This window comes from Geospiza fortis, unplaced genomic scaffold, assembly GCF_000277835.1.
Source record: "Geospiza fortis unplaced genomic scaffold, GeoFor_1.0 scaffold55, whole genome shotgun sequence".
In the NCBI taxonomy this organism is placed as follows: Eukaryota; Metazoa; Chordata; class Aves; order Passeriformes; family Thraupidae; genus Geospiza; species Geospiza fortis.
This window is the reverse complement of record NW_005054308.1, coordinates 9,446,821-9,462,152: the sequence shown is the minus strand read 5'-3', so window position 1 is coordinate 9,462,152 and position 15,332 is coordinate 9,446,821. Positions and strand designations below refer to the sequence as shown.

General features: G+C 45.2%; 1 protein-coding gene across 2 annotated transcripts; it reads right to left on the bottom strand.

Moving 5' to 3' along the window:
- Positions 1–10,514: 10,514 nt before the first annotated feature.
- On the bottom strand, positions 10,515–15,316 carry DRD1 (dopamine receptor D1). 2 transcript variants are annotated; one of them, XM_005418799.2, is made up of 2 exons: positions 14,407–15,316; positions 10,515–13,728 (listed from the first exon to the last, which is right to left on the bottom strand). In XM_005418799.2, the coding sequence occupies exon 2, from the start codon at positions 13,670–13,672 to the stop codon at positions 12,311–12,313; it is 1,362 nt and encodes a 453-aa protein (XP_005418856.1). In that variant the 5' UTR covers positions 13,673–13,728; positions 14,407–15,316; the 3' UTR covers positions 10,515–12,310. The 2 variants fall into 2 exon arrangements, with proteins under 2 accessions (XP_005418856.1, XP_030922711.1); XM_031066851.1 differs by having other exon boundaries at positions 10,515–13,680.
- Positions 15,317–15,332: the final 16 nt, after the last annotated feature.

The window sequence follows — 15,332 nt, the reverse complement described above, 5'->3', positions numbered from 1 at the left end:
AATCATGGAGCTGCTGTGTTTTTTGCTGCCTCTCAATTCCTGTGACACAGGAATTGTAAGGGGTTCTGCTTTTTTAGGCTCAGATAAATATCAGCAATTTAATTGCTTTCTTCAAGCTTGGGTTTGGAAAGCTGATGGGAGCATTAGGAAAACATGTAAGTGGATTTTTTCAGTCAGTTAAGGGGGGGAAAAGTAACTATGATGTCTACAGGCAGAAAAATAACTTAAACAATTCTTTACCCTCTCCATACTCACTTTAGTACCTCAAAAAGGCCACATCTAATTGGAGCACAGAGCCAGAATGCATCTTGCTTCTATTTCAGAACACTTTGTACAGTGCTCATCATCAGAGCTCCTGTTCAGGGAGACTCATAACACACAGGGCAGATTTTGAGTCTTAATATCACAGATTATTTTAAATACACAGCATTCTGCACGACCATGCAATCCTGCAAAGCTGCTGCCAGCGATTCCTGCCTCAGATTCCTGCTTCAGTTCCCGCCTGTGCGAGGCCTAAAGCCAGACAGCAGAAACTCAATGGTGAACACGAGCTGGGTGTGCTCTTAGTGAGGCAGAACTGGCGTGAATTCCAGCAGGGCAGGCTGACAGCCCTGTGGGGATTGGCTTCCCCCACGATTCTGCCCAAGGAAACCTTCTGGAGTCAGGTCTGGGCATCACAAGTGGGAGCAGCAGCTCCCCAGCACCAGGCTGTGCTGTCAGCAGCACGTTGTGAGTGGGACACGACTCCTTTCTTTTTGCAAATTCACCAAATCTCTCATGTCTCCTTCCCATCTTTTTGCCTCTATGTGAGTTGAACCTCCAGCTGCTCATTTGCCTTTTTATTTCTGTTGTTTAAGTCCTCTCAAGCTGTGGCAGCTTTAATAGGAAAAAGAGCCTGCTGATCTCCTTTCCTGGATGGCAGAGCTGGAGTCACCTTGGGCACACAAATGTTCATTAAACACACACATGGAAGCAAGTGATCAGCAACATCTTCCCTTTCTCCCATTCTGCTGTATCCTTTTATTAAAGACCTAAAAACCACAAATGAAACCTCTCCCTTTTTGTTTTTATTTAATCCTTAAAACTGGAGACCTTGCCTTAGGTGAAGCTCAAAACTTCAGTGGAGCAAGCCTGGGTCCAGGTGGGAGGAGAAGGAGAAAATTTGGTGGAATGGTGAGGATTTTGTGAGGTGCCCACACAGTCCCAAGCCCACAGGAGGTGAGGTAGTTTCAGGGACACCTAAATTCCTGAAGTTCAGGTGTATTTTTCCCTGAAGGAACAGCAAAATCCAGCAGAAAGCACCTCTAGACCCAACCTGCAGAACTGTCTGCCCTCACTCCAAAACCCAGCAACCCTCGAGCTTCCCCTCTCAACAGCCCCAAATTTTCATGTGGGAAACACAACTTTGCTTTTCTCCTGTTCTCTTATGCTGCGCTGATTTCACTGCTGTGACTGACACTTTAAAAGTTTGTAGGTCTGCCTGAGGCACAGATCCAGCACAGAAAAATCTCTCTGCAGAGGATGAGGCTCAGCAAAAGAAATAAGTGACTGAAAAAAGGGTCTTCTGAGGGAGAGATCAGACAGTCTTAAGGTGGTCTGGGTCTCACCCCAACCACATTGTGCTAATCAGCAGGGGGATTCTGTAATCTCCTATATGCCAGCACAAATCTAATGCAAATCCCAGGGAGTAAATCATATTACTGTGGGTTTACTCAGCAGAAATAGATCAACATTTGTCCCTGAGTGACTCCAGCATTTCTTCCCTGTGTGTGCAGTCCCCTCCCTGCTAATGCATCCCCACAGGAGGGAATGTTTCTTCTCCTAAGCAGGAAAGAGGGGAAGAGGCCAATTGCATTTTGCTTGATGGGAGAATTTCAAATGCACAATTTCCCTAAGACAGAGAATCCTGTCTCAAACAAAAATGTGTAACCATGCCCTCACATGGAAAACACACTGTGAAAATGTGAGATTCCTCAGAGCTCAAGAGGCTTCATTCCTCTGCATTTCTCTCCTGAAACATCTTCTGCATTAATCCAGAGAGAGACCAGTTGTCCAGACCCTCATAATCATGCACCCAGCCTCCTGCATGCTCTGGGGTGCACCAGGAATTAAGGAGCGGCTCATCTCGCACCGTCTCTGTCCCTAAATTCAGGGATTAGAAAGTGCTCTGGGCAGAGCAGGGATTGCCTGAGCTGGTTTCTAATCCAGCTCCAGATGACACAGTCAGGTTAACCAGATGCTCCCCACACCCATCCCACAGGGCAGAGCTGCTCCTCAGCACGGACAGGAGTTTGGAATTGGCCATTGGAATGTCACTGTGCTGTGTCATGCACAGCTCCCTCGTGCTCCTGGCTGAGGAGAACAAAAAGCACAATAAAGTGAATGCTTTTGATGCTCACATTTTGTTTATCTCCTTGTTGTCCAGCAAACATCCTCATTTGATGTGATTCTGATTCAGGTCACTCATTAATTCCTTGGCTCGTGATTGACCTTTCCAGGTGTGACCAGGAAATCAAGCAGAAAATCTCTCACCTTCATAGCTATTGCTGAAAGGAATCACAGATGTCCCAAATCAAATTTGTTTCCACCTCACAGCCAGTTCTGCACTAGTGAGGAGGAAGTTTGGGATTTTTTGGAGGTTGGTTTTCAGTATTGGAACTCCTCTGCCCAGCTCAGAATGAAGATTTCTGAAGCCTGCACATTTAATCACAAGTCTTTTCTCCAATTAAGGAGAAATTCTCAGCATGACCACAACAAAAGGAAATAAAATAATGTTTCTCAATATTAACTGAAAGGTTGGTGCCCATGTCTAGACACACAAATTTTCCTGCAGTGGTAAACATTGGTTTTGATTAGAAAATTGTTCTTACTCCAGTTTTAACCTCACAAGACAGAATTATTACTTGGCAGCTGAGATCTGAGAAAGCTCAGAAGCTGGCCAGTTAAAAGTAATATTATTCACTTTTAATGAAAAAATATTATTTGCTGTATTTTTCTCCATCCTGCTTGGAAGAAAAAGTTGTTTTACTGCAGGGCTCTGACTGCAGCTCTGCATCACATGGGAGTCCAGTGGCAGAGAACAGCACTTAGAGCATTAAAATTGCATTCTCCACGTATCAAACCAAAAGAAGTGTGCCTCTTGGCAGCACTGCTGGCCTAATTTTGGCTGCAGAATGAATAAAATCCAGGCTTCCACTGAAATCCCAGGCAGGGAGATAGCAGGGAAGGAGTTTGGGCAGTTTTTGGGGCAGGGACTGTGGGTGCCCTCTCCATCAGGGGTCTCTCCTGGGGGAGGCAGCACTCACTGAGCATCCCAAGGGATGGATGGGATTGGATCAGCAACATTTGTCTCCTGAGATCACCACGCTCCTTTAAATACCTGTGCCCACCCGAGGGCAGCCTGGTTCATCCCCCAGCAGCTCCCAGCAGTGGTTCCTTGCCAGGTGTGGGATCTGCTCCTGGAGCTCCTGATGGGAGCGAGCACAGGGAGGTTGATCTGGCAGCAGCCACACTTCAGTCCTCACGCAGCAGCTGGGTGGGTGGGGATGGCTCCATCTCCTCAAAAGGGAGCATTCAGGACTAGCTGACCCTGCCCCAAGAATCTGTCTGTTGAAGGATTGCTGCAGGCAATTCTTTTTTTTTCTTTTTTTTTAGGAGAGAGGCTGATTTCAGAGAGGAACAGAGGAGGCAGAAGCTGTTTGAGGTGCCAACGTATCACAGATTGGTTTGGGCTCTAAGGGACCTCAAAGTTCATCTCATTCCACCCCCTGCCATGGCAGGGACACCTTCCACTATCCCAGACTGCTCCAAGCCCTGTCCAGCCTGGCCTTGGACACTTCCAGAGGGGGAGAATCCACAGCTGCTCTGGGCACCCTGTGCCAGGACCTCCCCTTCCTCACAGGAAAGAATTTTTTCCTAATATTTAATCTAAAACTCCTCTCATTTAGTTTAAAACTATTCCCCCATCACTATTTGTCCATGTAAGAAGCAAGGGGCGCAGCATGACAGCTGTAATGAGGATGAATTGAGGTATTTTGATGATCCTCAGACCAAACTGAACTCAGGGTCTCCCAACCCCTCAAACCCAGGCCCTGTGTGACAGCAGCAGCTCTTCCAACACTGACAAATGATAATGACTCTCTGAGAGCAACACTTAAACCCCCTCGTCTTCCCATCTCAGCTTCCCACTGAGACAGATGTGATAGATGGGAACGGGCTGGAATCAAAGGAATTAAAGTATGAGATGGCATCACCCCCGAGCCCGCAGGAGGTGCTGCTCCTCCCTGGCAGCCCAGCTCCTCCCAGGCTGGAATAACAACCACAGAAACCACAGGCCTGGAGCCTTGGCCCTGTGGATATCCCCTGACCTGTCTGTGGTGACCATGAGGCCCATTAATTTGGGTTTTTCCTATATGGTTTTCCCATGGGCTGTCTACACCAGCAACACCCTGAGCTGTACCCACACATCAGACCCACAAGTGCCTGAGAGGGAAATTAAACCCTGAGAAACTACTCTGCAGCACTGCATGCCACCCTTTTATTTTCCTGAAGGAACTAAAACACGAGGAGCATTTTGATTTAATTCAACTGTTGAAACAATTCCAGTCTGTTTAGTGCCCTTGAGTTATGGGTGCAACTAAACACGGACTCGCTGCTAAAAAAAGCAGCAGTGTTACAAGACAATGCAAATTGAATTAGTCCTTTGTAATAAAACAAGATGTTCAGTCCAAGCAAGGGAAATCCTCACTTCAGAGGGCAGAAACAGCTTCTCAGAGAGGAAGGTCCTCCTTCCTAATATCACCTTTCTCTTCTGTGACTCCAGGTTTCACTGGGCAGTGTTTTTGGAGCATTGTTTTTGCTCACCCTAGCAAGTGAGCTGGCCTTCATTACCTACAGGTATTTGTAGTTTAAAAGTATTACATAAGACACAGAGGAAATTAGCATTCAGGAATGATTTTGTGTCAGTTGTCAGCAATGGAAAGCAGTAAAATAAAATCACATTATAAAATGTAATATAATAAAATTTTCAAATAATAAACTAAAATAGCAGTGAAGCTCTTTCATTTTAGGGAAAAGTGTATTTTCTCCTCAGACACCCCACACTTCCCCTCCAGCTGAACTGTAAACCCCAGAGGCTTTTACTGGTGACTCTTTCCTGCATTTAACTTTGAGCAGAGGCAGCAAATGGACATGGAGAGGAATCACCAGTCACTTTGAAAAGGGAAGTGAAGGAAATATTGAACACTCCATTGATTGCAGCCTGTGGTGTGCAAAGTGTCCCCTTCATGGAGTGGGAATGGATGGGCACTGCCATGGGGGAGATCCTGCTGGGGCTCCTCACTCACACCCAGCAGAGTTTTGTGATGTTTTCCCACTTTACATCCCCTCAGTGGGATGGGACTCCAGCCCTTTGCTGATGGGTCCTTTCCTGGGGGTTAGGATTGATAACTTTATATTCTCTTTGCTTTTATCATGCAGCTGGGTCATTACTTCAGCCACATGCCAGAACTGAGGGTGTTTGCACAGCAGAGCTGGATAAATACTGCAAAATAAAAACAGTTTCTGCAAGTGGTTTTTGAGCTGGGAAGGGCAGGAAGCACTGGAGAGCAGCATTCCAGGGGTTGAGTTTACCAAGGGGTGTGAGCTCATCGACTTTTTGGCCTTTTTTTGAGAATGCCTCAGTGAATTCACTCCGGGGATTCTCCCTGTCCCAGCCCAGAATGGGCAGCATTGCCCTGGGGATGTGGGTGGGGGGATCCCAGCAAGCAGGATCCTGGGACAGAGGTCTGAGACTATGGAGGGGCTTGACAGCTGGCCTGCAAGCAAAGCTGAGTTAATAGAAAAAATAACATTGATGATTTTTGAGTGTATCCATAGCAAGGAAGAAGACAAGGCTGTCAGCATGGAAACAGATTAGAAAAGATACATGAAAATTTTTATAAACTACACTACGTGCATAAGTAGATGTGTATATGTGCCTTATCAAATTTCTGTAAAAGTTTTGCTAATTACATTGAACACTAATTGCTTTGCACCAATGAATATAATAAGTTATTGGGATGTAGTTCATGACTTGAGATCACACTTTGTTAAGAGTATATAAGCTGGAGAACACACAGAATAAAAAACCTTTTTCTTTTTAGACATTGATCATGTGTGTGTGTCACATCCAACCTAACAGTGACAGTGTCCAACAGGTCAGAGCCCTGGCTGGGCTACAAACACCTGCTAAAATCACCTTCAAATCACATTCCTACTATTTACCTTATCTCAGTTAGTAAAGGATAAAGAGGCTGAAGGAGTGAACATGCATTAGAGACAGGGAAGGGGCAAGAAGGAATTTGTTCCTGCTAAAAAGCAGCGAGACAGTCCCAAAGGGCAGGAATTCCTGTGCTGTAGCCTGGGTACAAAAATGCCACTTACAGACGTACAAGTCCACAGAGACTCCCAGCAAAAGGCCAATTAATCACACTTATTATAATGAAAGTTACCTTCACATACTCATTTAATCAATTTTTAAAAAATATAATCAATATTTTACAACGAGGGGAACTAAACAGCACAACCGAAATTACTAAATGTCTAAATGTGACTGCCTATTCTCTTTGCTAGAAAGGCTTTTACTCGTGCCCCACCTTATCCCAAAGCTCCCTATCACTGTATTTTATCCTCTCAAGCAAATAAGAAATATGACTGGAAGTTTCTGCACTAAACTGTTCTAATCAGAAATTATTCTTTTTTTTAAAGATTGTCATACATGAATAAAATGCGTTGAAAATGTTCTACTTTATAAGAATTGTAATTATAGTTTTTTCTGACATTTTAACTATTATAATCTTTCTCACTTCAAAAATACTGCTGTTCTTTAAGCCATAATCTTGCTTTTGCAAAAATTAACTCAAACTGTTTGCAAACAAATCCAGAAAAACATGCAAATTGATCAGGTTTTGGACTTACAAAAAAGATACCAACAGAAAATGCCATTTTTTTCCTCAAAAATAATTTCTCACTGTTCAAAAACAGCACTTTCCAGGGGGTTCCTTTCACTGTTCCCAACAGACCTGGTGGGATCCCAGGTTCCAGGAGGTGTCAGGAGGCTGCAGGAGCTGCTGGAGCAGAGCCTGTACAGCTGAGAACACAAATCCACATCAAATTCTGATACCAGCACAGAAGAACAAAGGGAAGGAAACTGGATGGTCCCACTTACAATTCTGAAATCATTACAGCAATTGCCACAAAAGCTTAGTAAACAAGAAAGTGAAAAAGTAAATAACAGTATTGTTAAATCTCTTTTTTATTATTATTTAAAACACTTTTAGGATGCAATTTCAAAACGTGTTTTCAATATTTTTTTAAACATTTAGTCTCTCTGGCACAAAGTGCTGGCATGGAAATCTGTCAGTCCTGACAGGTTTGTCCTTTTAATGCAGGTGATGCAGGCCTGGTTCATCTCCTGCTTCTGTAACAAAGAAATTTCATTTAACTTCACCATTTGTCCCTTCCACACACTCCATGAACCCTTTAATTGAGGATGATGGATGATGGATGAACATGCCCATGAAAACAGATTATTGGTACTGACACAGAGAGGCATCCAAATCATTAAGAACAGCGCCGGGCTCAGCAGATCCCTCAGGAAAGGCTGGTGCCACAGGGCAGCCCCAGCTCCGAGATCTGGGCTGTGGCAGGAGCACCAGAGTCTCTCTCAAAGATGGGATCATCACCCGAACCAAGACTGGAGCCCAACACTTGGTTCACAGACCAGTGCAAGAACACCTTGGATTTGTGTTTCCACCTTTTAAAAGCTATGAAGGAAACACCACAGCGTTCCCTGTCTAAGTCACATTCATTGTGTGGCCACACAGGCCACGTGCTCATCTCTAGGAACACACTCTGCTGTCATTACACTAGAAACCAAAACAATTGCTGGAATAATCTGTCTTTCAAGATACTAATCAGAACAGGTTTTTGAGATTTCAGATTTGGTTGCTTCTGAAAGCTATTGATTTGAAAAAAATCCCGGATTTGCTCCCAATAACTGTGTCATGATACCTGTACCTCAGCACAAGCATTTCCTCATTTATCCTCTGTCTTTTGCATGCTTTGTTAAGTTAGAAACTCAAATCAGCGCAAAATTCTTCATGAGGGAACGGGAGAAATATATTCAGATTTAATCTGGTGATTGCAGCTTATTTGTTGCCAACAGCTCCTTCATCAAGGCCACCAGGTGAATTATTAACCTCTTCCATCCACAAAGAGAAAAATAACTTCAGTCACGAGGAAGCAAAAACAGAAAAAAAGGTTCCTTGGTTTATCTGGGTAAACTTGCATTCGTGTCCTGTCATGGGAAAGGGACACGAGGTGCACTCTGCAGAGGAAATGCTGCTGGAGGAGAGAAAGGCAGGAGAAAAGTGTGAGCAGGGCAGGGAGAAAAGCACAAACAGGGCGAGGAGAAGAGTGCCTGACTCCCCTGGAGTAGATGTGGGGACCATCCTGGTGGCAGCAGAGACATCCCAGTGTCCTGGCACTTCACTGCTCCTCTGTGCCTCTGCCTCTGCCCAGCCACTCGCTGCAGCACGTGGTGAGAAAAGACTTTCCTGGGAAGGGGTTCCACCAAAGCAGCCAAAGTTGTCTCAGGGGAGACACTCTCAGAAATGAGTTCCAGAGCAGCAGCTCCCTGCCAGGGTGGAACAGGCAGCAATCCTCCCAGGCTACTGCAGCCAAACCTCATCAGTCAGCTCCCTGCTATCAGCTCCAGAGCCCAGCCAGGCACTCCTGGCACTCCTCCAGCCCCCGGGGTGCCCCCTGACATTGGTGTGACCAGTAGTTCCAGCAGACCACTGGTTTTGAGCAGCTGGGGAGCAGGCACAGAGCAGGTAATGAATGCAGCTTCTGGGCAATTAATTCAGCACATAAATAGAGAAGCAGTCAGCAGGTGCCTGCTGCTGTCCCTGCCAGCCACCCCAACACTGGTGTCCGGGCTCTGCAGCAGGTAAGGGAGGCATTTCTGGAGCAGGATGTGGGATGGGGACTCTTGGCTGTGTGGGGGAAGGATTTTAATTTGGGTTTTCTTCCAAACAAAGGGTAATTGGGGCAAATAAAGCCAAAAAAGGCAACAGAAAGGCTCTAGGGTAGTAGAGGTAAGTAGGGTAGTAATGGGAGGGAAGGAGGAGAATACAGGTAGAGGCACTTGCTGGCAAGGCTGGAAAACAAAGGGGAAATGGGGCGTGTTGGTAAATGAGGATCAAGGCCAATTCATGTCATTTTGAAATGTATTGAAGGAAAGGGAGTCAGAATCAAAAATTAGTTAAATCAAATGAGAGATAAAACAATAAAATAAAGTCATCCAAGTGTCTCCCCAGTCTCTCACACCTAGGTGACACTCCTAGCAGCAGCAGCAGCAGCACTTCACCAAACTTCACAGAGCCCCCTGAAACTCAGATCCTTCTGCAAGCAGGGAGGTTCTGTGACAGCTCCTGGTCAAGCAGAACAAACACTAATTACAGAATACAAATCATCCCCTATGAACTCCTGCAAAAACAGCGCCTTGCTTTACACGATCTCCTTAAATCAGATTTTGTATTTTGCTTTTATATCATAGTGCCGGGAGTTTTGAGAATAAGAGTATAAGTAAGAGTATAAGTAAGAGTATAAGTAATAAGTAAGTTTTGAGAATAAGAAACCACAGAACCTCCTCTTTGGCCTGTGTATTTTTTAAGAAATGAAGTAATTCCTCAAAAGTATCCCCAAAAAAATCAGGCATTAGGAAATTTTCGCCAAGGAGCCCAGACAGGCTGGGGGCAGCCAGGACGCCCTGTTTGCCTCAGACCTGCTGCTTCCCTGACCCCCAGGAGCAGCCAGGGAGGGGGACCTGGGCATTCCCACAGCTCCTGCACCAGCTCCAGTCCCAGGGGCTGCACTGGTCGTGCTGGTGTTGCTCGAGGCAGAAGGGACCATGCGGATTTGTTTCTTCATTCCAAAATGAATCTGCCGACAGAGGCAAGAGCAAAGGGCTGCCAGGAGCAGAGGGATCCTCAGCTGCACCCATCATCACCTCACTGCTGAAATGGCTCCTTTTGCTCCAAAAAACAGACAGCAGTGGGGCTGTAGCAGGATTTGAGAAGTACTCCACAGCTTGGGAGGGAAAAAAAGAAAAAAGAAAAGGAAGAACAATAATAAAAACATACTATAAACCAAATTTACTATGCGGTTACTCCAAGGCAAAACTAATCTTTTAAATAAAAGTCACCAGTAGGTCAAGCGTTACACATTTAAAGCAGAGAGTGGCTGTTTCCACATTGCTTTTACTGCTTTCAAATCCTAGTTCAGAGCAAGGGCTCACTGGTCTCTAGTAAGGAGGTTTTCCTCTGCTTTTAACAGAAATTCCCATCTGCCTCATGGGTGTGATCCCAAATAAGGGCAAATGGTAAAATAAAGGAATCATCCTTCCCTTTAACACGATCAATACAACTGCCAAAAACCAGCAGGTATTTAATAAATGCAATGTAGATTGCTTTATTTGACCTTCTGTTCACAAAATAATTTTATTATATGTATGAAAGCAGCATACAGGCAATAAAATTATGAAAACATTCACAATACATAAATACACAGACCTGATGCAGGATGTATATAGTTTGTTAGACTTTAATTTTTTGTTTTCCTCTCAGTTCTCTTTTCCTGACAACACATTTGTTGTGATATATGTTACGAAAAAGTTGTTCCAAAGGGTATTTTCTCCCATTTAGAAAAGAAATGGATTCCTTTGAATGCTGCTGAATATTAACACCCAATGTTCCTGTTGCTAATGCTCACTGATTGCTTTTGGCATTACAGAGGGAAAGCAGCAGGGAAGGACAGTGGCAAAGTAGCAGGATTTTTTAATTAAACATTGGCAACTTTTTTGGAGTTCACAGGAGGATTTCGAGACGGAGGCTGCAGTTCCAGCCGTGTTTAGAAATGTTTTAATTCCAAATGGTAGTGAGGCCACAATTCCTTATAGATTGGAGTATTGACATGGCAGTCACTAAACTGTGACGTCCTCCCAGGTCCCAGGGTAAAGCACCAGGGACCTCAGGTTTTAACTCTGACTGTGACAGAGGAGCAGACAGACAGCAGGGTCCAGGTGGTCCTGCAGGATAACCAGATTTTGCCATCCTTCCTGCCATTGTAACCCAGTGTGTTTGTTCAGAAAAGATATCCAAGACTTGAAATAAGAAAAGTCTGAGAAAGCTGTTTATCTTACATAAATACAAAACACTATATACTAAGAATTGTTATCTAAGAAGCTTTCCTTCCCAAATTGGATTCTTCTTAAGGTTGTAGTCATATTTAAGGTATTTACAGATCCACAAACTTGACATTCTAGCAAAGTCTCTGAAACATGAAACTTTTTAAAAATAAATAGCAGCAATTTCTTTTATTTCTATAAGGGAAGAGAATTTGCAACTCAGTCAACTCTGGCCCTATCTTTTGAAAGAAATCCCACTTAAAAATAAAAAAAGCCCACAAGCAAACCAACTCCACACAGCATCAGTTCTGTTGATTCCTTCATTTCTTGCTGAGCTCCTTAACATTCCTCAATTCCCCTCACCAGCTCTCCAGACTATCAGAGCTTGTAATAAAGTGCTGACTGGTTGACTGGTCAAAATGCAGTTATGACACTCCAAAAATATCCCATTATTTAAACATCTTAAATAACATAAATAAAGCTAGATCTGTTATAACATATGAAAAATATCAATTTAAAACAATAAATAAATAAAACCAGTATCAACATATTACCTCCCAAAGCTTTAAAAATAACCATTCTCATTATAAGGCTCAATTATTTGTCAGAAATAATTTTAAGAAGGCATCTACCTACCTTTACAATCCCTCAGTCATTAATTAGGACCTGTTAACACCCACTATCACAAGACAAAGCAATCTTTTAACTTCTAGTAAACATTAAATACTCAACATTTATCTTTTGCCTCACTTTTACCTAGAAATTGGTTTCTCTGTACAGAGAAGAAGCAACACTTTCTTTGTAACTGCACTGTATCTAAATTTGTAGATTTTCCTCAGGGTGAACAGTACAGTTTAGCATCCTTTTTTATAACCAATTTCCAGTATCTTTTTCTGTTTATTGTTGGAAATGTTAAATTTGCTCTGAATGCCAGGAAAATTAATTCTAGCCTTGGTGTAAATGTGCATTTTTCTCCCTTAGAGCTTAGGTTCTTACCAAAAAATCTCGTACATCTTTTTTTTCCCAAAAAAAGATTATTACAATATACACCATTAGGTCTTGCTGAGTAAACCTTACTGTTCAGGTTTTATGCTGCCCATTCTGTGTAATGGGATTGATCTTTTCCAAAGAAACATCAGCTTCATAATCCAAGATACCCGACAGTGCTGGAGACATTTTCTCCAAGGTCTTTGACAGTTCACCCTCCTCATCTTCCTTTTTAAGAGGTTCTTCTTCCGGGCAGATAATGGAGTGTGGAATCAGATAAACCAGATTAGACTCTTTGGGGCTGGACCCTTTGGGCTCGTGTTGGCTGGAAAAGACCACGGCCCCGTTGTTGTTGATGCTGACAGTCTCGATGGCATTGCCAGCCAGGGGGCAGAGCCTGTAGCAGCCCAGCAAGGTGGAGAATGCCTTGCGGAAATCAGCGTTGAAGGCATAAATGATGGGGTTGAGGGAAGAATTGGCCCATCCAAACCATATAAAAACATCAAAGGTGGTGGAATTAATGCAGAAAGCCTCTGCTCCCTTGGAGGGCTCGGTGGGCTCGCAGAAGGGAATCATGCAGTTCAACACAAAAAATGGCAACCAGCAGCACACAAACACCCCCATGATCACAGAGAGGGTCTTTAACACCTTTGTTTCCCTCTTGAAGGACATTTTGAAGTTGCTCTCTGGCTGCTGGCAGTCCATGCTGCTCCTGTTGCCACCTGGGTTATGGCAGTTCTTGGCATGCACTGCTGCTCTCTCCAGAGCCGAGATGCGCCGGATTTGCTTCTGAGCAATCCGGTATATCCTGGTGTAGGTGACTATCATGATGGCCACGGGGATGTAGAAGCTAATTAGAGAAGAGGAGATGGCATACATCCTGTTTAGGCTAGAATCACAGTTGTCCATGCTTACACCTTCTAAGCTGGCATTGAAGTCCAAAAAGCTCGTGGTTGTAGCCTTGTGCCAGTTCAGCTGCACTGGGATGAAGGAGATCAGCACGGACAATGTCCATGCCACGCTGATCATGATGAAGGCTGCCTTGGGGGTCATTTTCCTCTCGTACCTAAACGGGCTGGAGATGGCCCAGTATCTGTCCACACTAATGACACAGAGGTTTAAGATGGAGGCTGTTGAGCACATAATATCAAAGGCCACCCAGATGTTGCAAAATGAACCAAAAGGCCAGAAACCGGCGATCTCGGCCACAGCTTTCCAAGGCATGACCAAAACTGCCACTAAGAGATCTGACACGGCCAAGGAGATGACAAAGAAGTTGGTGACCTTGGACCTGAGGTGGCGAAAGCGAATGACAGCTGCGCAGACCAGCGTGTTCCCCAGCAGCGTGGAGAGGATCAGGAGCGAGAGGAAGCAGCCCGTAAGGATCCGAAAGGAAGAGGAGTCCCTTTCCACCAGCAACCCTTCCCCGTCCATAGTGGTGTCGTTCCAAGTCATAGTTTCTCCTGAGGGAAAATCATATCATGATTTTCATGATGACATCAACTCCTCTCCTTGCAGAGATCAGAGAGATCAGACGGCCATTAATTACTCATCACCAAACAGAGCAAAGGTCTTTTCCTACAGTCCCTTCGCCCCCAGACAGACCTCACCCTCTTTGAATCATCCTGAACAACATCCTGAAAGCTCTGTGGGCAGGAACTGAAAATGCACAAACACAGTCCACCCTACAAACAGAGGGTTTTTAGCAATCCCTTCAGAAACACACTGCACCACCCCGGCATGGAGCAGCCTAACTCAGACAGCTCACCTGTAAACGTTCTGCTGCCGTCCTCTGCAAACACACCCCACACACAGCAAAGCAATCACTTTTCCATGCTTGCATCTATTCCCACTTAAATAGACTATTGATCGAGTGTTTCCAGTGTCCACTGCACCAGCCCTTCATATTTACTGAAGCGTATCAGACAAGATGCCTTTTCTCTGGTTCCCTAAATGTCTCACTGATGAAACACTCCATCCTTCCTCCTCGCTACACTCCTGTTACAAAAGGCACCAGTTCTCACTCTGTTTCTTGGCAGTATCAGAAAGCAAACCTTCACTTTGTTTCAAACTGTTTTACATTTCCAAGACAAAATAAATAAACATACAGTAGGTGTGTTTTAAAGGTTTTCAGTAAGAAGTAGCTCAGGTTATTTCGTTTGACTTAAACAAGAAATGCTGGCTCCTACCTTTCACCTCTGATTCCCTGTTTGCTCTGGGACGCAGGGCCGTGTCTCCTCCTCTTTTAGTTTTGGAATTGCATAGCAAATCTTATATACAAAACCAACACAGGAACACTGCATTGCATCGTGTATGTGGGGTTTTTTTTCCCTGAAAGTGCAAATTGGCAGGGGAGCAGTAAGAGTTGGACCACCAGGAGTTATTTTTCACGGGAGCAGCAGGTCTGTGCCGTCGGACCGTGTGTGACGGACCCTGCTGGTGTGTGCCCAGCTCCCTCCATCCCACGGCCCCTGCTGATCACTCTGCAAACTTTGTTGGCCGGATCAGTCCCAGTCGCACTTTGTACATCCCGTTGAGGCGGCACATCAGGGCAAATCATCCCAGGCAAAAGGCACGGTATTCCCAACGCTGGCAAGAACCGATTACCAGTTTTTCCCTTGGTCGTTTGCCGGATGAAGAAAGAGGCGAGAGGAGGAGGAGAAGGACCCGAGTGACCTTCCCTCGGCCACCACGCCGGCGGTGCCCGCAGTGGGTTCCTCTCCCAGCAGGAACAAGTCGCTTTAACACTCCGCTGCCAAGTTATAGCTCTCCATAACTACTCCGGAATAATCCCACCTCCCGCTCAGCGGGGCCGCGCTCCAGGGATCGGGTCCAGCTCTCACCATGCTTTTTCCCTCTCGGAAAGGCGCAGGCGGAGGCAGCTCCTCACACTCTCCCGCTGCCCGCCCCGGGCCGCGCATCTCCCGGCTGCTTCCTTCTGCCCGGGGCAGGGCTCGGCAGCATCGCCCCTCCAGGAACGCTCTGTCTGCCTGGCGACTCCTTCCTAAAGGATTAACACAAGGGAATGACAGGCACGGAGGCACGCAGCGGGCAAAAAGCCACCCCCCTTCCCCTCCTCTAACATCTTCGGTCGGGCGCCGCTTCTTCTGGGCAG